The sequence below is a fragment of the Rhinoraja longicauda genome, chromosome 30 (genome assembly GCF_053455715.1).
Source record: "Rhinoraja longicauda isolate Sanriku21f chromosome 30, sRhiLon1.1, whole genome shotgun sequence".
Taxonomy (NCBI): Eukaryota; Metazoa; Chordata; class Chondrichthyes; order Rajiformes; family Arhynchobatidae; genus Rhinoraja; species Rhinoraja longicauda.
Genome location: NC_135982.1, coordinates 13,839,289 through 13,860,314, shown reverse-complemented (window position 1 = coordinate 13,860,314; position 21,026 = coordinate 13,839,289). Strand labels below are relative to the sequence as shown.

The 21,026-nt window shown below is 47.1% G+C and overlaps 2 protein-coding genes across 2 annotated transcripts in view; one reads left to right on the top strand and one right to left on the bottom strand.

The window, feature by feature from the left end:
* Positions 1-1,329, top strand: part of LOC144607912 (proproteinase E-like) — a 40,939-nt gene extending 39,610 nt beyond the window's left edge. Inside the window, exon 11 of the mRNA XM_078425040.1 lies at positions 1,312-1,329. Within this exon, the coding sequence (XP_078281166.1) occupies positions 1,312-1,329 (18 nt within the window). The remainder of the gene's footprint in view (positions 1-1,311) is intronic.
* An 8,041-nt stretch (positions 1,330-9,370) lies between these two features.
* On the bottom strand, positions 9,371-14,263 carry LOC144608079 (guanylin-like). Its single transcript, XM_078425378.1, has 3 exons — positions 14,155-14,263; positions 11,834-12,020; positions 9,371-10,178 (listed from the first exon to the last, which is right to left on the bottom strand). Exons 1-3 carry the CDS (start codon positions 14,224-14,226, stop codon positions 10,114-10,116), a joined length of 324 nt encoding a protein of 107 aa, XP_078281504.1. The 5' UTR covers positions 14,227-14,263; the 3' UTR covers positions 9,371-10,113.
* Positions 14,264-21,026: the final 6,763 nt, after the last annotated feature.

Genomic DNA, 21,026 nt, shown 5'->3' with positions numbered 1-21,026 from the left:
GGTCACCTGTAAACATACAGTTCAGAAATCCCGATATGGTATTTCACCATGTTATTGGATGCCTTCGCTGTTGGAGCGGTGGTAATTCATGAATTGTGCAGAAGGGCACCAAATAAGTGGTTCATAAATAGAAGAGCCTTCACAATGAGTGCACAGATATTTACTTCTGATGTAGAAATACAACTCTATTGAGTTGACACTGTTGGTATTGACAAATCTCCGAACAGTGCCGAGATCCCACTCCGCTCAAAGGATATTGTCTTTATTAACAAAACACCTCACTGGTGGTGAAACATTGTGGTGTAGGTATCTCACTGGACAGAAAAATTACTGTTGATATAGATTCACAAAATGCTGGAGTAACTCAGCAGGTCAGGCAGCATCTCAGGAGAGAAGGAATGGGTGACGTTTCGGGTCGAGACCCTTCTTGATATAGAGATGCCTAACTTGTGATGCATACATGTCTCTGCAATGCTGTTGAGCTATCTCTTTGTAGAGCAGATGTCTCATTGCTCCAGAGGTACCTCACCTGCAGTCTAGAGAACAGAGTAAAGTAATATATTTTTTACAGAGTAACCAGTCTTTCCAGGTGAGGCAGAGGTTCACTTGCACCTCCTCCAACCTCATCTACTGTATCCGCTGTTCCAGGTGTCAACTTCTCTACATCGGCGAGACCAAGCGCAGGCTCGGCGATCGTCCCTCTGAACACCTCCGCTCAGTCCGTCGTAACCTACCTGATCTCCCGGTGGCTCAGCACTTCAACTCCCCCGCCCACTCCCAATCTGACCTTTCTGTCCTGGGCTCCTCCGTTGTCAGAGTGAGGCCCAGCGCAAATTGGAGAAACAGCACCTCATATTTCGCTTGGGTAGTTTACACCCCAGCGGTATGAACATTGACTTCTCTAACTTCAGATGGCCCTTGCTTTTCCTCTCACTCCATCCCCTCCCCCTTCCCAGTTCTCCCACCAGTCTTACTATTTCCGACTACATTCTATCTCTGTCCTGCCCCCTCCCCAGACATCAGTCTGAAGAAGGGTCTCGACCCGAAACGTCACCCATTCCTTCTCTCCAGAGATGCTGCCTGACCCGCTGAGTTACTCCAGCATTTTGTGTGTACCAAAGTAATATATTACCGTGTCAGGATGGTGCGTAACCTGGAGGGACGGGGTGTATCACAGTTGTATACGTCAATATAAATGAAATGAATGCAGTCTGAGAAATCTGTGGATAATTAGTAGAATATGCCTTTTGGATCAGGCAGCAGTCAAATGTTATATTCACAACTATTTTCTTTTTTTAAATGATCTCCTAGACCATGAGCAGCAACTAAAGCACGGGAACAAAAGGCTTCAAACAATCACGTACCTTTGATCAAGAATGAAATCAGTCTGGCGTTTTCTTGGCGATTTGCACAGCAGGCTCCATTTGCTCCATGTTGTTAAGAAGAATGTAAAGAAATATTTTCTACAGCTTAAACATGATTTTCTGGTGCAAATGAACTGCATCTCATATTATGTTTGATTGTCTGTAATTTATTCGTATAGCAGTGCCTGTATAGTTTTTATTTTAAGTGCCAGGATTTATTTTACACTGACCTCACATTACCATTTTACCTCTGCAGAAGTCTCTGGGGACAGCATGTGAGTAGAATATCCAGATTTTGGACAGAAAGACGAGTGCGTTGCAACTTGTCTCGCTGCTGTGTCGACCACCTATTTATTTATAAAGCTACGTCAGTGCTTTATGTGCCCTTCTGGAGTCGCCACGAGCTGTAGCTGCCTAGGCGACAAGAGACAGGCCAAGTGTTGACTGAGCTGTTTCTTACCATCTGAGGTGATGGTCACCTACTCACAGGGTGGGTTTACACTTGCGTTCCCCTCCCCCCCTCCCCCACCCCCCCCCCACACACCGTCACAGACAGATAGTGCTGAAGATTTGATCTTAAATAAACACATTTGGTTTATTCTTCTTTGTAGTCTCACAAATTCTTTGAATGAGTAGAGTCCACGGTGATCCGGATGCAATCTGTCCCTCTGGCCGCCCGTTCCTCGTGGAGGAAGGAACGCTGGGATCGCATGCCCCCCTCCCCCCTCCCCCGATAGATGAGTTTCAAAAGGTTCAGAAAGTTAGTGTCCATTCCAGGTGAACCCCAGACCAGGAGGCAGAAGGACAAGACAGCTAATAATAAACCAATAAAGACATTCGCGAGAATGACCTGTTCTTCGAGAATGATCGCAGTTTGGAACTCACTATCGCATGGAGTGGGAGAGGAAATTAGCACGGATAAAGGCAACAGAAGCTGAATAAGTAATACAGAGGCTGGAATAGTGTGCCGATAAGACAGTCCAAGTCAAGGTGAGAAGCAGCTTGTACGGAACAAAACCAATATGGCCTGCAATTCCATGCTCTTGATTTGCATGTTAAGGTAATGATGAACTCCTCTTTCATTAAAAAGTGGTTCATTCGAATTTGTTCGTAAATGTCCACAACTAGCACCCTGGAACTGTGTGTGCTGCAGATACAACTGACGTGTGATAACATCTGTAACACGGCACGTTGGCGCAGCGGTAGTGTTGCTGCCTCACAGCCACCCGGGTTCGATCCTCCCTGGGGGTGCTGTCTGTACGGAGTTTGTATGTTCTTCCTATGACCACGTGGGTTTTCTCCGGGTGCGCCGGTCTCCTCCCACATTCCTAAGACGTGCAGGTTTCAGGTTGATTGTCTTCTGTAAATTTACCCAAGTGCGTAGAATGCGAAACTGGGATAACGCAGAACTAATGTATGGGTAAGAACAAAGACTGCCAATGCCGGTTTAAACCGAAGGTAGACACAAAATGCTGGAGTAACTCAGCGGGTCAGGCAGCATCTCTGGAGAGAAGGAATGGGTGACGTTTCGGGTCGAGACCCTTCATCAGACTGGGTGATCGCTGGTTGGCACTGACTCGATGGGCCGAAGGGCCTGTTTTCACGTTGTATCTCTAAACCAAACTAAATGGTGGATGACTATTAACTGAAGTGTATCATGAAATCTGGCTTCCTCGCAGAAAAAAAATAGCAAGTTAGCATGTCGTCAAAGTATGTTGGCTTTTATTGCAAAAATGTTTCGAAACATTAGATGTGGACGTGGCTTTGGTGGGAGCTGACCTGGAGTGGCTGAATGTTTCTGCTGCCAGCCCAGATCGGGGCCGAGCTTCTTGTGCATTGTTTGAGTTACAGTCATCCAGGCAAAGGAAGAGTGTTCCGTCACACTCTGGATAGACACAAAAAGCTGAAGTACTGTAACTCAGCGGGTCAGGCAGCATCTCTGGAGAAAAGGGATAGGTGATGTTCCGGCTCCAACCAAAGCCACGTCCACATCTAATATTGCTAAACATACAGGTCGAGGCCCTTCTTCAGACACACTCTACTCTGACGTGCACCGTAAGCCACAATATTTTTTATGGCTCATCCTTGTATGTATCATTAATTGCCCACTGGATGTTAGGGACATGGAGTCATGCAGCATGGAAACAGGTCCTTCAGCTCAACTCATCCACTCCGACCAAGATGACCACCTACGGAGTTCCATTTGCCCGTGTTTGAGCCATGTCCCTTTAAACCTTTCATATCCATGTACCTGTTCAAATGGCTTTTAAATGTTATTGCACCTGCCTCAACCACTTCCTCTGGCAGCTGATTACAAGTATGCACCTCCCTCTCTGAGAAAGTTGCCCTTTTGGTTCCTATTCATCCTTTCCCCTCTCCCCATGTCGACGATGAGGCCTCAGCCATGGTAACACTATTGAATGTCGAGGATCGGTGGTTATGCTTCCTATTCCACCAGGTGGCGCTTCGATGGCAGCCTCGCCTACAGTCTGTCTGTCCTTTTCGTCTTTTTCTTGTTATTCATGGTGTGTTTAAAAAGTTTGTGTTAATGTTCTCTGGTTTGTTTTATGTGGGGGGTGGGCGGGGGGGGGGGGGGTGGGGTTGGGCAAAACTTGTTTTCAATGTCTTACCTTGCCGGCGATGCGGTTGTTTTCCGGATCGTATCTCCGGTCGCCCTGCGGCCTAACATCATGGAGCTGGAGGCCTTGTCTGGGACTGACTTTGAGCCTCACCAGGAGGCGTGGACTTACCATCGGAGCCGATTCCTTGCCTGGGATCGACGCTCCAACTGCGGCCTGCAGACTTCAACATCAAGGAGCTCGCAGTCTCGGGTTGAGACCGACGTCGGGAAGCTCCAAAAGCCGCACGACGTTCGACTAGTCCCGACCCGGGGTAGATCCGGGGTAGAGCTGAGATTCCCCCCACCCCCCGATGCAGGAGCTTGATCGCCCTGACGAGGAAGGCCCGCCGTCAGCTGCGGGAGTCAAGACCGTCCCATCAACGGAAGGTTAGAGGCTCCCGACCGCTGGACGACAAGGAAGGAAGAGATTGAACTTTCTTTCGCCTTCCATCACAGTGAGGAATGTGGAGGAGTCACTGTGGTGGAGGGTGGATGTTCATGTTAAAATGTATTTTGTGTGTTCTGTGGCTTTTTATTGGGAAGACTGTATGGCAAATGAAATTACTCGCATGTTGCAAAACATACTTGGCTAATAAAGTATGATTATGATAATGAATATGATTATGATTAATAGATGTGGTCACCTTCTGGCATTTAGTGACATGTACTTACAGCATGTCTTACTCAATGTGTGAATTTGTTCATTACCTGAGGAGGTAAAAGGATATAAAAAGAGTCATCTGTGAACTTACCCACTTCTGAGATATGACCCAACCCAGTGAGTTGTGTGTGGCTGATAGGCAGGTGGACCTAGGTGGGGGAGGGAAAATCTGTTGTGTTAAGATGGTGATAGGTGGAACCGATAATAGACGGATCTGCCCATCCAGATTATGGGCAGCTGGAACCTGATAAAATATGGAATCAGTGACCCTTTGAGAACGGTGTGTGGATGATGGGTGGGTAAAACCAGGTGGGGGAGGAGGAGGACAAAGCTGTGTGATGGCTACCCACCAAGGGGAAAAGTGGGTGGGAGAACCTAAGTGCGTCAGAGTGAGAGAGAAAGAGAGAGAGAGAGAGAGAGAGAGAGAGAGGAGTGAACACAGGAGGTTGGGGTTATCTGAAGTTGGGAAACCCAGTGTTTGTAGTATTAGGTTGTAGGCTACCCGCACAAGGTATGAGGTGTTGTTCTTCATGTTTGGTCTCAATCTTTCGGTGGAGAATGCCGAGGATGTGCAGGTTGGTGTGGGAATGGAAAGAGGCATTGAAATGGCATACAAACAGGAGCAGTTTGTTTTTGGCTCCAGATTCCAACATCTGCGGCCTCTTGTGTCTCAACTTCAGAGGAAAGTTATTTTCCCCTTGATGGCAATTGATGTTATTTTTCTCAGGGGTTCGTTGATACCCATTGGTACCAAGTGCTGCCTGATGTCAAGAACTCTAACTCGTTTCCAGTTTAGAAATATTTTTGGAATTAGGTCTGGCCATGGGTGGTCCTGATGAAACCCAGACAGGCAGGTTATTGGTGAGTAAAGTATTGTTTGACAGCACTCTTGATGTCAACTTCTGTCACTTTATTAATGAGTTAGAGTTGCCTGTTGTGTGGAAACAAGCTGGACTTCATCAGTCCTGACTTTTGTGGATTGGATGTACAGAAATATAGCATAGGAACAGGAACATTGCCATATTAAACAGTCTGAAAAAGGGTCTCGACCCGCAATGGCATCCTTACCTTCTCTCCAGAGATGCTGCCTGTCCCGCTGAGTTACTCCATCATTTTGTGTCTATCCAGTGTAGACCAGCGGCTGCAGTGCCTTCCTACACACACTGTATTAAACACATTGTCAGAGAGAAGCCACTCTGGAAGAGCAGCAACCCATGCTCCTTTTGGGTAGCCAACAAACCAACAATATTGGCAATAAATTCTTCAATCTCAAGAATTACCTCCTCTCCCTCCCTGTCTTTCCCCTGCCCCACATCCCAGTGTGCACACATCTCCCATCATCTCCCACCATCAGAGCCTCTCTGCTCTTTCCCCCTTCTCCACATGCTCATGGCCCATTCCCGAGTCTCACATTTCCCTTTAATCGTCCCTCACCCCTATCCCCTTCCATCCTTGTACCCCCCCCTTTACATTCCAGTCCTCCTACTCTTTTTCCGTATCTGACAACCTTTTGTCTCCATTTAACCCATTAAGCCTTTGTCACTTACTCCATCCAACTGCCAAACAGCCCGCATGCCTCCAAGTTAAACTAATCTCCGTCTGCACATGATCCATATTCCTCTCTTTCGTACGTATCCACATGCCTCCCTAAAAAGCCTCGTAAATGCTGCTCTCACATCTGGTTCCACACCACCCCAGGCCCCCACCACGTTCTGTGTAAAAACTTTTTAGATTTTTTTTTAGATTTAGAGATACAGCGCGGAATCAGGCCCTTCGGCCCACCGAGTCCGCGCCGCCCAGCGATCCCCGCACATTAACATCCTACACACACTAGGGACAATTTTTTAACATATTACCCAGTCAATTAACCTACATACCTGTACGTCTTTGGAGTGTGGGAGAAAACCCACGCAGGTCACGGGGAGAACGTACAAACTCCGTACAGACGGCGCCCGTAGTCAGGATCGAACCTGAGTCTCCAGCGCTGCATTCGCTGTAAGGCAGCAACTCTACCGCTGCGCCACCGTGCCGCTCTTCCCTTAAAATTCCCCCCACTGACATCAAAGATATGACCTCTTGTCCTGGACATTTCCACCCTGGGGATAAAGGTTCTGACTGGAAACCCTATCAATGCCTCTCATAATTTTACGAAACTTATGTCAGATCTCCCTTCAAACTCTGCCACTCCTGAGAAAACAATCCAAGTTTTTTTCAACCTCTCCTTTTGGCTACTATCCCCTGATCCAGGCAGCGTCCTGGTAAACCTCTTCTGCACCCTCTCCAAAGGCCCCAACTCCTTCCTGTAATGGGGTGACCAGAACTGCATGCAACGCTCAAAAACATGGCCTGGCCCAAGTTTTATAAAGCACACTATCTACTTGTGTTGCCACTTTCAGGGAGTTATGTGAAATCATAAGATCACTCGATACAACACAGGTATTAAGGAACTTGCTATTAATTATATATTTTCCACTTACATTTGACCCTGCAAAGTGTGCACCTCCACTTGCTCATATAAAACTCCATCTACCATTCCTTCACTCATATCTGTAACTGATCTATAAGCTACTGTAACCTGAGCCACCTTGCTCTTGTATTCTTGAATTCTTGCTCTTTCCAGCTTTACCAATTTTGCTAGACACAAAATGCTGGAGTAACTCGGCAGGGACAGGTGTTCAAGCATAGATCCCCGCAGAACTCCATTGGCCACAGGACTCCAGCCGGGATAACACCCTTCCACCACGACCTTCCACTGTCTTCTCTGGGTAAACTAGTTTTGAGTCAAAATTACTGAGTCGCTGTGGATCCTGTTTGAATTTTATAGGTTTTCTTGAGATCCCCTCACAATCTTTGAAGCTCCAGCCTAACAATTTCCCAATTTCCCCGCGTACGTCTCTTCCACCAACCTAGTTAAACGTTTGTTCCACTCTCTGTGGCAAGAACATAAAGAGACAAAAGCTTCACACCAAAATAGGATGGAGTTTGCAGAGGCTGGGCTTGTTTTTCATGGAGCGGTGAAAATTGCACCCAGACATCATTCTTTGCAGCGTCGGGTGTCAAAAATGTGTAGATACTTACTGTGAGAAGAAGGGGTTTTCATGGGGATTCGAGGGGTAAAATGGTCACCATGGAGACCAGTTGATATCTAGAAAGCGCTGCCAGAGGAGGTGGAATCAGGTATAATTGGTACGTTTAAGAAGCATTTTGAGATACACAAGTAGGCCAGGGCATCAAGGGATAAGATCCTCATGTTGGCAAATGGGCTTAGTGTAGATGGGCAAGAAGGTTGGCATGTAGGTGGCAGGTCGAAGGGCCTGTCTCTGTGCTGTACAACACTGTGGCGGCTCCAGATTGAGTCTCACCCAGGTTATGTGCAGCTGCATTAAAAACCTCGTCCGCCTCGAATGTAGATTTTCATGCACTGAGAGCCAACGTGCCATTTGTCATCCCAGCCACTTGCTGCACCTGATCTACTGGTGCACAAGATTGCCCAGGACTCCTTGTCTCCCCCTTCTGCAATCTAGCACCATTCAGACAGCAGTCTGTCTTTGTATTTAAAATCAATGTTCTCTATTGCATTCAGCTCCTCCTCGTCATTAGCCCAGTTAGATGGGCAGCGTGGTATAAAAGAAATAAGGAAAGAGGGGATTACTTTGTGCTAAAAAATGTCGTTCTCATATTTTGGTTGAAATATGGTGGGCCAATAGACAATAGGTGCAGGAGGAGGCCATTCGGCCCTTCGAGCCAGCACCGCCATTCAATGTGATCATGGCTGATCATTCTCAATCAGTACCCCGTTCCTGCTTTCTCCCCATACCCCCTGACTCCGCTATCCTTAAGAGCTCTATTTAGTTCTCTCTTGAATGCATTCAGAGAATTGGCCTCCACTGCCTTCTGAGGCAGAGAATTCCACAGATTCACAACTCTCTGACTGAAAAAGTTTTTCCTCATCTCAGTTCTAAATGGCCTACCCCTTATTCTTAAACTGTGGCCCCTTGTTCTGGACTCCCCCATCATTGGGAACATGTTTCCTGCCTCTAACGTGTTCAACCCCTTAATAATCTTATACGTTTCGATAAGATCTCCTCTCATCCTTCTAAATTCCAGTGTATACAAGCCTAGTCGCTCCAGTCTTTCAACATACGACAGTCCCGCCATTCCGGGAATTAACCTAGTAAACCTACGCTGCACGCCCTCAATAGCAAGAATATCCTTTCTCAAATTTGGAGACCAAAACTGCACACAGTACTCCAGGTGCGGTCTCACTAGGGCCCACTAACTACTTACAGGTGGATGTACCAAATTGAGGCATGGTTGCATTCAATACAGATCAGTATTGAGTCTGTTGTTATCCATACGTTATTCTGAACAGGAGCTGAACAGGAGCTGAGTGCCCTGTAACAGTCTCTCCCTGGTACGGGACAAAGTGCCACTGATAATGTTATTATCTCAGATAAGGAGCAGAATACCCTGGTAACACTACAGCGCCTGCTTTACGGTCAGACGTCAAATTGTGACTTTAGCTGCCTTCGGAATTGAAATTAAATGAGAATTTTAAAAGAATCTTTTGTGGATAGAGACATAAAACGTGCAACAGTGCTGGATTTGACAGTCAGACGGTAAAGTTGATATCTGTTTCTTGAAAGGCGACACAATGTTGATTTTGATGACTTTTATTATAAGAAAGTGAATAGCAAATATAAACAGCAACAAAAAAAACATGCCTGTAAACATAAATAACTTACACTTGCTTTCAGTAAATCTCGACAAAGAGAACCATCAGTGAACAACTATCTGAGTCCATTCAAGATTACTAAAGTTTCTCCTCCTAAGGAAACTACCAGGGAGCAACAAATTCTCTAAAGCATCGCTGAGAGTTACTGGTTGAGGTGAAGGATATAACTTTGTCGGTGTAGAATAGAGAGAGCATTTATTGCATTGGCAGTGGTCCCGCTAATAGTCACATATTTACTCTCTACCTGGCAGGTTTGAGGATGGGTATGAACACTGGTATGCAGCAATCAATTTGCTTGAATTGAATGGGAGGTCCAACACTTACTAACAGGAAGACTGGGTGGATTTAGATATTCATCATCTGGCTACTCTTCTAATTGTGTCCGCTTCTCAACCATTGCTGCCACGGGAGATGGCAGACACTTTGTCTAGTTTAGCTTAGAGATAGAGTGTAGAAACAGGCCCTTTGGCCCACTGAGTCTGCGCCGGCCAGCGAACCCCACACACGAACACTGTCCTGCACACACTAGGGACAATTTACAACTCACCAATCCAATTAGCCTACAAACCTATACGTCTTTGGAGTGTGGGAGGAAACTGGAGATCTCGGAGGAAACCCACGCAGGTCACGGGGAGAAGGTACAAACTCCGTACAGACGGCACCCACAGTCGGGTCTCTGGCGCTGTAAGGCAGCAACTCTACCGCTGCGCCACGGTGCCGCCCGTGCCACAGATTAACAGTCAGTGCAGGCAGGGTGCACACAGATTTCACAATCATCGGAACTCACTGCCATTTTCTCTGTAGGAGAAAGGGAAAAATAAATCTATCACAATCCAAATGAAAGCAGCCTTTAATGCATAGAAATATTACTGGCTCACTCAACTGAGCTAAGGTACACTAGAAGTTAGATAGAGCTCTTAAGGATAGCGGAGTCAGGGGGTATGGGGAGAGGGCAGGAACGGGGTACTGATTGTGAATGATCAGCCATGATCACATTGAATGGCGGTACTGGCTCGAAGGGCTGAATGGCCTATTCCTGCACTTATTGTCTTTTGTCTATTGTCCATCTCGGCTTTAGTGAACCAAAAGATCGAACTGAGCAAGATCCCAACCCCTTCATTTATGTTTCTCACATGCTGGGGTCACTTTCCTCCAGTGATAGCCTTGACTTTCTCGTTCTCTTGCACCATCTCCTGGCCCACTCTCTGCCCCCTGCATTCCTCAGAGTTCCTCGCTTGGACTCCCATTGTCAACAACCTTCCCTCTCCAGCAAAACACAGAGCGCTTTGAGAAACTCGGCGGTTCTGACAGCATCTGAGGATGGAAAGGGCAGGCGATGTTTCCCAAAACACTGCCTGTCCATTTCTCCCCAGATGCTGCCCGACCTGCAAAGTTCCTCCAGCGTATTGTGTTTTGCTCAAGGTTCTAGCATCAGCGGTATCTTGCGTCTCCATCGTTCCTCTCTGAATGTATCGAACCCCACACAAGATCGCAAAGTTCTCAGCCCTCCCTCACTTGCACTGTTGCAGAGAGAAAATTTTGAAAATCTGCAGCTTTGTGATTTTCGTAGGTCGCTGAAAGACTGCAGATGATGTGATACTCTTACCCAGCCTGGTGCCACATCATCTCTGCTGTCTTTCAGCCACCTACAAAAATCAGAGCTGCAGATTTCTAAGACACGAAAATAGTCTCTCAGCAACTGGTAACCTTGATTTCTCTCAGTGTTCACTTTCCCTCTCCCTCCCCTCCCCCTCCTCCTCCCCCTCCCCCCTCTCCCTCTCCCTCTCCCTCTCCTTCTCCTCTCCCTCTCCCTCTCCCTCTCCCTCTCCCTCTCCCTCTCCCTCTCCCTCTCCCTCTCCCTCTCCCTCTCCCTCTCCCTCTCCCTCTCCCTCTCCCTCTCCCTCTCCCTCTCCCTCTCCCTCTCCCTCTCCCTCTCCCCCTCTCCCTCTCCCTCTCCCTCTCCCTCTCCCTCTCCCTCTCCCTCTCCCTCTCCCTCTCCCTCTCCCTCTCCCTCTCCCTCTCCCTCTCCCTCTCCCTCTCCCTCTCCCTCTCCCTCTCCCTCTCCCTCTCCCTCTCCCTCTCCCTCTCCCTCTCCCTCTCCCTCTCCCCTCCCCCCTCCCCCTCCCCCTCCCCCTCCCCCTCCCCCTCCCCCTCCCCCTCCCCCTCCCCCTCCCCCTCCCCCTCCCCCTCTCCCTCTCCCTCTCCCTCTCCCTCTCCCGTTATTCCTCTCCCGCTTCCTCTCCCTCCCCCCTTCTCATCTCCCTCTCCCTCCCTCGCCAGCTCCCCCCCCCCTCTCCTCCCTCTCTCTTTCTATCACTCTCTATCACTTTCTCTCTCTAGGACTATCTAATTCCACCTTGCCACGTTAATTAAAAATCACGAAGTAAACGTTTATTGTCTGACTGGATGTTATTCCATCCAATCACGTGTCACTTCAGTGCAATGCCACTTACCCAGCCTGTCAAAGACCTGCGCAGCGTCAGTCGAGAGACAAACTGTGTGAAACACTTCAGATAGATTGGAGGAAAGGCAGGGCCCATGTGAGGAGAAGTTGTCAACTGCTGGGTAATCATTTGGCAGTGTGTTCATCAGTGCCCACAACTGCCTCACATCCTTCAAGGGAAAGGTGTAGTTCCCATCCTTAGCAAACCAGAGAAACACAGCAGGCGTTAGTCGTACTGAAGAGCCTGACATCGAATTGAGACTGAAAAGTCACAAGAAATGACTGGCATTTCCACAGCGCCCCACACAACTTTAATTTTACAGTTCTTTACCGCCATTGCGAATACTCGTGTACTTTGAATGCTTAAATCCCATGCTAATCTGGTTGGAAGCTTCATTCAATCAGAAGCTAATCCTGCTGATGGAGCCAGGTAATCTCAGCATGGCTCCATTCCACTGGCCACCATCTCATTTTATTTGAGAAACAAGGAACTGCAGATGCTGGTTCACAGTGCTGGGGTAACTCAGCGGGTCAGGTAGCGCCTCTGGACAACATGGGATAGGTGGCGTTTCAGGTCGGGACCCTTCTTCAATTCTACTTCTGAATTCTAATTCTATCACCTATCCATTTTATCCAGAGATGCTGCCTGACCCGTTGAGTTACTCCGGCACATTGAGTTTGTTTTAATCTCATTTGAAATGCCTCAGTAAACTATGAGGGAGAGGGATGAGTCGGAAGAACTGCCTCGGAGAGCAAGCTGCATTGATGAGACTCCATCACACCCTCATGCACCCAAAGGACCTACTCAGCAAACGTTTGCAGGCTACCTCAACCCCTCCTCCCCCCCCCACAGCACCCCCCCCCCCCCCCCCGCCCAACCCCTACTTTCAGTCTGAAGAAGGGTCCTGACCAAAAAACATCACCCATCCTTTTGCTCCAGAGATGCTGCCTGACCTGTTGTGTTACTCCAGCACTTTGTGTCTATCTTTGGTATAAACCAACATCTCAAAACATTGCAAGACTGAGGCAAACATCTTGCATGCCAGCAGTTTAATATCCCTTCATCAACTCGCTGGGGAGTGAGTTGATGAAGGAAAGTTGATGACTAAATTGGGAGCACGTGGCTTTATCTTTCAGAGGTGCCATGGAACTTTATACATCTGCCTGCAACAGGTCGAAAAAGACGATGCCTTTGCCGGGCAGTGCTCCCTCAAGACTGTACCAGAGCAGGGCGATCCCACGCCATTCTCACAACTCACCTTCCACCTACTCTCACGGAGCAATACCCTGTTGCAGACACATCACAATCAGCCAGAAAGTGATGGATCTAGGGCTAGGATCAAATGAATGGCATTAACTCAGACCATTAGCCACGCTACCTTCCCTGGAGTTTAGAAGGATGAGGGGGGATCTTATAGAGACATATAAAATTATAAAAGGACTAGGCAAGCTAGATGCAGGAAAAGTGTTCCCAGTGTTGGGGGGAGTCCAGAACCAGGGGCCACAGTCTTAGAATAAAGGGGAAGCCATTTAAAACTGAGGTGAGAAGGAACTTTTTCACCCCGAGAGTTGTGAACTTTGTGGAATTCTCTGCCACAAAGGGCAATGGAGGCCAAATCACTGGATGAATTTAAGAATGAGTTAGATAGAGCTCTGGGGGCTAGTGGAATCAAGGGATATGGGGAGAAGTTGGGCACAGGTTACTGATTGTGGATGATCAGCCATGATAGACAATAGGCAATAGACAATAGGTGCAGGAGGAGGCCATTCGGCCCTTCGAGCCAGCACTGCCATTCAATGTGATCATGGCTGATCATTCTCAATCAGTACCCCGTTCCTGCCTTCTCCCCATACCCCCTGACTCCGCTATCCTTAAGAGCTCTATCCAGCTCTCTCTGAATGCATTCAGAGAATTGGCCTCCACTGCCTTCTGAGGTAGAGAATTCCACAGATTCACAACTCTGACTGAAAAAGTTTTTCCTCATCTCAGTTCTAAATGATCACATGATCAAAAGGCCGAATGGCCTCCTCCTGCACCTATTTTCTATCTCTCTCTCTCTCTCTCTCTCTCTCTCTCTCTCTCTCTCTCTCTCTCTCTCTCTCTCTCTCTCTCTCTCTCTCTCTCTCTCTCTCTCTCTCTCTCTCTCTCTCTCTCTCTCTTCCATTAAAGGTGAAATATTTCCCTATGGACCACACAAAAATACATTCTGAAATATTTCTAGCAATGCAATTAAAACCTGCATGAGTTGTTCTTATATTTTGCTTCGCTGCAAAATTGTGATTCCACTCTCTGAATCTTGACAGTCCCATTAAGAGCATTTGTACACTTACCTGAACCATAACGTTTGCCAAAATACCGGACAAGCAACTGATCGCCAAAATAAGAGAGAAAGCAGTTTTCATGGTGAACTGTGATCCGATGCTTAGCTGGAGTTCTCTGCGTAGGGTTTTTTTGATGCACAATAGAACCTGGCAGCTTTTAAAGCCTTTTTGCATGGTGATTAAGTCACCTGATGTAAGAGGATTGGTGTAAACAACATGTATATCGCTGGACTCTCATTAAACTGTGACACCCACACATAAAATGTAATTGCCAGCGGAGAGCCTGTGTTCTCCTGGTGCCTTTAATAGATAACAAGATTTATGTCTCAGTTCCAGAACAAGAACGAACTTAGGTGAAGATGGTAGGCACAAAATGCCGGAGTGACTGTACGGGACAGGCAGCATCTCTGGAGACAAGGAATAGGTGACGTTTCGGGTCGAGACCCTTCTTCAGTCTGAGAGTCAGGGGTGAGGGAGACAAAAGGGAGATGAGGGAAGGGTGAGGTGTAAAAAAATAGATCAAAGCAGACGATGATCAAGGAAAACGTGGAACGGTTCTATTTTCCTTCCGGTCCCTCTCACCTGACTCTCAGTCTGAAGAAGAGACTCGACGTGAATAGTCATCCATTCCTTCTCTCCAGAGATGCTGCCTGTTCCGCTGAGTTACTCCAGCATTTTGTTCCAATCTTTGGTGTAAACCAGCTTCTGCACATTAGGTGAAGACAAACTTGGCTCATGACTTCTGCAGGGAAATGGCAATGCTCCTGAAGTGGATGGCTGTATTGTAAAGTACCAGCATCTCATGACACACACTAGTCATAGTTGTGGTGACTGGCTACTATTTACATTTCTTTCCTGAGTTCCATTGATAGTTAGAAGCTCTTCAGCATTTTCCAGCAAACCCACATGGTCCTAGCATCTCCTCTGATGTGACAGGTTCCTGATATTAATCATCAGTAGCTCACGTTAAATGCCCATTGAAAATTTCACCATTGGCTCTCGCTGTTACAGGAGCAGCATTACAATTCTGAATGATGTTTCGTTTAGTTCAGTTTAGTTTAGAGATGCAGTGCGGAGACAGGCCCTTCGGCCCACCGAGTCCGCGCTGACGTAGAAACATAGAAGCATAGAAAATAGGTGCAGGAGTAGGCCATTCGGCCCTTTGAGCCTGCACCGCCATTCAATATGATCATGGCTGATCATCCAGCTCAGTATCCCGTACCTGCCTTCTCTCCATAACCCCTGATCCCTTTAGCAAAAAGGGCCACATCTAACTCCCTCTTAAATATAGCCAATGAACTGGCCTCAACTACCTTCTGTGGCAGAGAATTCCACAGACTCACCACTCTCTGTGTGAAGAAATGTTTTCTCATCTTGGTCCTAAAAGACTTCCCCCTTATCCTTAAGCTGTGACCCATGGTTCTGGACTCCCCCAACATCGGGAACAATCTTCCCGCATCTAGCCTCTCCAACCCCTTAAGAATTTTATATGTTTCTATAATATCCCCCCTCAGTCTTCTAAATTCCAGCGAGTACAAGCCCAGTCTATCCAGTCTTTCCTCATATGAAAGTCCCGCCATCCCAGGGATCAATCTGGTAAACGTTCTCTGTACTCCCTCTAAGGCAAGAACGTCTTTCCTCAGGTTAGGAGACCAAAACTGCACACAATACTCCAGGTGCGGTCTCACCAAGGCCCTGTACAACTGCAGCAGAACCTCCCTGCTCCTAAACTCAAATCCTCTTGCTATGAATGCCAACATACCATTCGCTTTCTTCACTGCCTGCTGCACCTGCATGCTTGCTTTCAATGACTGGTACACCATGACACCCAGGTCACGTTGCATCTCCCCTTCTCCCAATCGGTCACCATTCAAGTAATAATCTGCTTTCCTGTTCTTGCCGCCAAAGTGGATAACCTCACATTTATCCACATTATATTGCATCTGCCATGCATTTGCCCACTCGCCTAATCTATCCAAGTCACTCTGCAGCCTCCTAGCATCCTCCTCGCAGCTAACACTGCCACCCAGCTTCGTGTCATCCGCAAACTTAGAGATGTTGCATTCAATTCCCTCGTCCAAATCATTAATATACACTGTAAATAACTGGGGTCCCAGCACTGAGCCTTGCGGTACCCCACTAGTCACTGCCTGCCATTCCGAAAAGGACCCGTTTATTCCTACTCTTTGCTTCCTGTCCGCCAACCAATTTTCTATCCACCTCAACACTGAACCCTCAATAACGTGTGCTTTAAGTTTGTACACCAATCTCCTATGTGGGACCTTGTCGAAGGCCTTCTGAAAGTCCAGATATAACACATCGACTGGTTCTCCCTTATCCACTCTACTAGTTACATCCTCGAAAAATTCTATAAGATTCGTCAGACATGATTTGCCTTTGGTAAATCCATGCTGACTTTGTCCGATGATTTCACCACTTTCCAAATGTGTTGCTATCACATCTTTAATAACTGACTCTAGCATTTTCCCCACTACCGATGTTAGGCTAACTGGTCTATAATTCCCCGTTTTCTCTCTCCCTCCCTTTTTAAAAAGTGGGGTTACATTAGCTACCCTCCAGTCCTCAGGAACTACTCCAGAATCTAAAGAGTTTTGAAAAATTATCACTAATGCATCCACTATTTCTGAGGCTACTTCCTTAAGCACTCTGGGATGCAGCCTATCTGGCCCTGGGGATTTATCTGCCTTTAATCCATTTAATTTACCTAACACCACTTCCCGACTAACCTGGATTTCCCTCAGTTCCTCCATCTCATTAGACCCCCGGTCCCCCGCTATTTCCGGCAGACGGTTTATGTCTTCCTTAGTGAAGACAGAACCAAAGTATTTGTTCAATTGGTCTGCCATCTCCTTGTTCCCTATGATCAATTCACCTGTTTCCGACTGCAAGGGACCTACATTTGTCTTAACTAATCTTTTTCTCTTGACATATCTATAATGTTTGGTATGCTTGCCTTTATAAATCAGAGCATCGAATATAGAAGTTGGGATGTAATGTTAAAATTGTACAGGGCATTGGTGAGGCCGAATCTTGAGTATGGTGTGCAGTTCTGGTCGCCAAATTATAGGAAGGATGTCGACAAAATGGAGAGGGTACAGAGGAGATTTACTAGAATGTTGCCTGGGTTTCAGCACTTAAGCTACAGAGAGAGGTTGAACAGGTTGGGTCTTTATTCTTTGGAGCGTAGAAGGTTGAGGGGGGACTTGATAGAGGTTTTTAAAATTTTAAGAGGGACGGACAGAGTTGGCGTGGGTAGGCTTTTCCCTTTGAGAGTGGGGAAGATTCCAACAAGGGGACATAGCTTCAGAATTGAGGGACAAAAGTTTAGGGGTAACATGAGGGGTAACTTCTTTACTCAGAGGGTGGTGGCTGTATGGAATGGGCTTCCGGTGGAAGTGGTGGAGGCAGGCTCGATTTTATTATTTAAGAGTAAATTGGATAGGTATATGGATAAGAGGGGATTAGAGGGTTATGGTCTGAGAGCAGGTAGATGAGACTAGGTCAGAGAGAGTGGTCGGCGTGGACTGGTAGGGCCGAACGGGCCTGTTTCCGTGCTGTGGTTGTTATATGGTTATATGGTTATATAAAAGCTTTTGCAGTCAGTTTTTATGTTCCTTGCCAGTTTTCCCTCATAATCTATTTTCCCTTTCCTAATTAAGCCCTTTGTCCTCCTCTGCTGGACTCTGAATTTCTCCCAGTCCTCTGGTATGCTACTTTTTCTGACTAATCTGTATGCTTCATCTTTTGTTTTAATACTATCCTTGATTTCCCTTGTTAGCCACGGATGCACTACCTTTCCTGGTTTGTTCTTTTGACAAACTGGGATGAACACTTGTTGTAGTTCATCCATGCGACCTTTAAATGCCTTCCATTGCATGTCCACTGTCAACCCTTTCAGCATCAATCGCCAGTCTATCTTGGACAATTCACGCCTCATACCCTCAAAGTTACCTTTCTTTAAGTTCAGAACACTTGTTTCTGTATTGACTTTGTCACTCTCCATCCTAATGAAGAACTCTACCATATTATGATCACTCTTGCCCAAGGGGCCTCGCACAACAAGACTGCTAACTAACCCTTCCTCATTACTCAATACCCAGTCTAGAATGGCCTGTTCTCTCGTTGGTTCCTCGACATGTTGGTTTAGAAAACCATCTCTCAAACATTCCAAGAAATCCTCTTCCTCAGCACCCCTGCCAGTTTGGTTCACCCAATCTATATGTAGATTGAAGTCACCCATTATAACTGCTGCACCTTTAGTGCACGCATTTCTAATGTCCTGCTTGATGCCATCCCCAACCTCACTACTGCTGTTAGGTGGCCTGCACACAACTCCCACTAGCGTTTTCTACCAGAGATTCCCGCACACTAACGCTATTCTACACATACTAGAGACAATTGATAATCATACCAAGCCAATTAACCTACAAACCTGTACGTTTTTGGAGTGTGGGAGGAAACCGGAGCACCCTGAGAAAACCCACGCAGCACCCATGGTCAGGATGGAACCTGGGTCTCTGGTGCTGTAAGGCAGCAACTCTACCGCTGATTTTACATTTGACTTGGGAGAGTCAACAAAGGTGATTTAGTGTCCTCACCTGCCTGCCAGGTTTCCCCTGTAACTGTGTGCGATTTCCTTCTCTACCTTTCTTCATCTCTCTACAACATCCTCCGGCCTATTAATTCCCCCTTTCACCTTTGCCTTTCTCATGTTGTGTCGGCACTATCCCTCTCCTTCTCAGTGCCTGGCATCAGAACCTACAGCTGCTTTGACCCCAATCTGAGAGTGCTTCATGAATCCTCCCTGCCTCTCCACTTCACTGTCTGGCATCAAAGCCGTCTCAAAACCCAACAGCCGGTGCTCTCTGTAATTACTCTTGTGTAACCAGAGGTGGGGAGTGAAGGTGCAGGGGCCTCCCATTCACAAAACCTGGTGACTTTTCTGGTCCTCATCCTTTAAGTCACTGATGGAACCATCTCAGGCGATCGTTGGAGAGGTCAGAGGAACTATTGAATTTAACGATTTAATTAGGCAACGAAACCAGGACTAACTCAAGCCTGAAAAATCACCAAATTCATTGCATTTATTGCATTCATTGCATTTGTCTACCAAATCCACATGTTTAGTTTCAGTTTAGTTCAGTTCTGTTTAGTTTAGTTTAGTTTAGTTAAAATAAATTGTTTGTTTAAAAAAAACAAAAAACAATCTAAGGGGGGGGGGGGGAGAGGAGGGGGGGGCGGAGAGGAGGGGGTGGTGGTGGAGAGGACAGGGGGGTGGTGTCGGTGAGGAGGGGGAAATGGGGTGGGGGTGGGGAACGGGAAGAGGGAGCCACTGACACCATCCTTCCAGTGGCCATCTTCTTTCTCCTTCACTCCACTTAAGGGGTTGGACAGGCTAGATGCAGGAAGATTGTACCCGATGTTGGGGAAGTCCAGAACAAAGGGTCACAGTTTAAGGATAAGGGGGAAGTCTTTTAGGACCGAGATGAGAAAGGTTTTTTTCACGCAGAGAGTGGTGAATCTGTGGAATTCTCTCCCACAGAGGGTAGTTGAGGCCAGTTCATTGGCTATATTTAAGAGGGAGTTAGATGTGGCCCTTGTGGCTAAAGGGATCAGGGGGTATGGAGAGAAGGCAGGTACCAGGATACTGAGTTGGATGATCAGCCATGATCATATTGAATGGCGGTGCAGGCTCGAAGGGCCGAATGGCCTACTCCTGCACCTATTTTCTATGTTTCTATGTTTATTGTCCCATGTGCAGCGAAAGCTTTTGTTGCGTGCTAACCAGTCAGGGGAAGGACAATACATGATTACAATGGAGCCATCCACAGTGGACAGATACATGATAAAGGGAGTAACCTTTACTGTAAGCTAACGTCCAGCAAGGTCTGATTAGAGAGTCTGCAATGAGGTATATAGTAGCTCAGGATGGCTCTCTAGTTGTTGGTAGGATGGTTCAGTTGCCTGATTACAGCTGGGAAAAAAAAGTCCCTGAGTCTAGAGTTGTGTGTTTCACACTTCTGTACGTATTACCTGATGGGAGAGGGGAGAAGAGGAAGTGGCCGGGGTGCGACTCGTCCTTGATTGGTTGATTAATTGATTGACTGATTGATTGGTGTCCTTGCCGATCCAGCGTGAATTGTAAATGGAGTCAATGGAAGGGAGGTTGGTTTGCGTGATGGCCTGGGCTGTGTCCATAATTCATTGCAATTTCCTGCGGTCTTGGATGGGGCTGTTGCCAACCCATGCTGTGATGCTTTCTACAGCACATCTGTAGAAGTTGGGGAGAGTCGTTGGGGCCATGCTGAGCATTCTAAGCCTTCCAAGGAAGTAGGGTGCTGCCGTGCATTGAGGAGGGCCATCAGGAGGGCCACAATGCACGATGTAGAAGTCTGAAGTCTGAAGAAGGTTCTTGACCCCGAAACGTCACCCATTCCTTCTCGCCAGGGATGCTGCCTGTCCCGCTGAGTTACTCCGGCTTTTTCTGTCTATGCATGATGTGGTTTGTGGTGTGAAAGGAGAGCATCGCATGTCAGACACAAGATAGACTAATATGGTCACAAGGAACCTGCCAAAGCCATTGAGCAAAGAAATTATCATTGGAGTGTCACAAGGCAACAATCAATCACTTAGTCTGTGATCAGAGTGAAGATTGAGTGGTCAGTGGAAACATGAGGATGGTGAAGGCAATAACCATTGGTCGCCTGTGCTGGTTAATTCTCACTGTGCATGTTACACACTCCGCACATTTCCTATCTCTCAGCGATCCTCGTAGGGATGTTTGAAGTCTGGATGTTGCAATGATAAAGCCAGGCAATGACGTCGGATCCAGGCAATTAGACATCGTGGGAGGGTAGTAA